General features: G+C 62.7%; 1 protein-coding gene across 1 annotated transcript in view; it reads left to right on the top strand.

The window, feature by feature from the left end:
* Positions 1-363, top strand: part of Crybb2 (crystallin beta B2) — a 12495-nt gene extending 12132 nt beyond the window's left edge. Inside the window, exon 6 of the mRNA XM_015500184.2 lies at positions 100-363. Within this exon, the coding sequence (XP_015355670.1) occupies positions 100-268 (169 nt within the window). The 3' untranslated portion in view covers positions 269-363. The remainder of the gene's footprint in view (positions 1-99) is intronic.
* The last annotated feature ends 505 nt before the right edge of the window (positions 364-868 follow it).

The raw sequence follows: 868 nt of genomic DNA, 5'->3' as shown, positions 1-868 counted from the left end.
GTGGGGTGCCGAGTCCTGCCAATTCCGGGAAGGCAGGCGCCCTCTCCTGGGGGCTGAAGGACGTGCCTCTCTCTTTCTCTCCCTCCTCGGGCCCTGCAGGTGGGTGGGCTACCAGTACCCCGGCTACCGCGGGCTGCAGTACCTGCTAGAGAAGGGCGACTACAAGGACAGCAGCGACTTCGGGGCTCCCCACCCCCAGGTGCAGTCCGTGCGCCGCATCCGCGACATGCAGTGGCACCAACGTGGCGCCTTCCACCCCTCCAACTAGAGCCCCCGAGCCCCCGCCCTCCTCCCCAGGGGCCAGGTCTGCTGCCCAGGACCCCCCAGACCCCCCAGCGAGTGAATAAAGTGTGCCTTGCAACTGTGTGCAGGTCCTTCATCCACAGCGGGCCTGGGCGGTGTGCGCGTGGGTGTGCGCGTGTGCGTGCGCATGTGTGCATGTATGTACGTGTGCGTGTGCGTGTGCGTGCATGTGTGTGTGTGCGTGTGCATGTGTGTGTCAGAGAGAGAATCGGCAAGTGCTTGGGCGGGGTAGCAGCAGCCCCTCCCGGAAACTTCCAGCTCTGCAGCTACTTAGCTCTGTGACCTCAAACCCACTGTCCGACCTCTCTGAGCCTCTGTCTCTTCACCTGATTTACAACTCCGTTGCCTCCTAAGCGGCCACCTGGGCTCTCTCTCATGTGGAGGCTGAGCACGTCACTCTCAGGAGCACTTGAGGGATGCCCCATCCCTTAAAAACCTACCATGGCTGCCTTCTCCCATGACATCCTTATCCCTGCGGTCCTGGGTGGGGAGTTGTTTTGCATCTGCTCTGCTGTAGCAGAGCCCAGAGCCCTGCAAGGCCACCCCGTCCTGGGGACATGTGACA

The sequence above is a fragment of the Marmota marmota genome, unplaced genomic scaffold, assembly GCF_001458135.2.
Source record: "Marmota marmota marmota unplaced genomic scaffold, marMar, whole genome shotgun sequence".
Classification (NCBI taxonomy): domain Eukaryota; kingdom Metazoa; phylum Chordata; class Mammalia; order Rodentia; family Sciuridae; genus Marmota; species Marmota marmota.
Note: the sequence above shows the minus strand (reverse complement) of the source record. Positions and strands in the feature narration are given on the sequence as shown.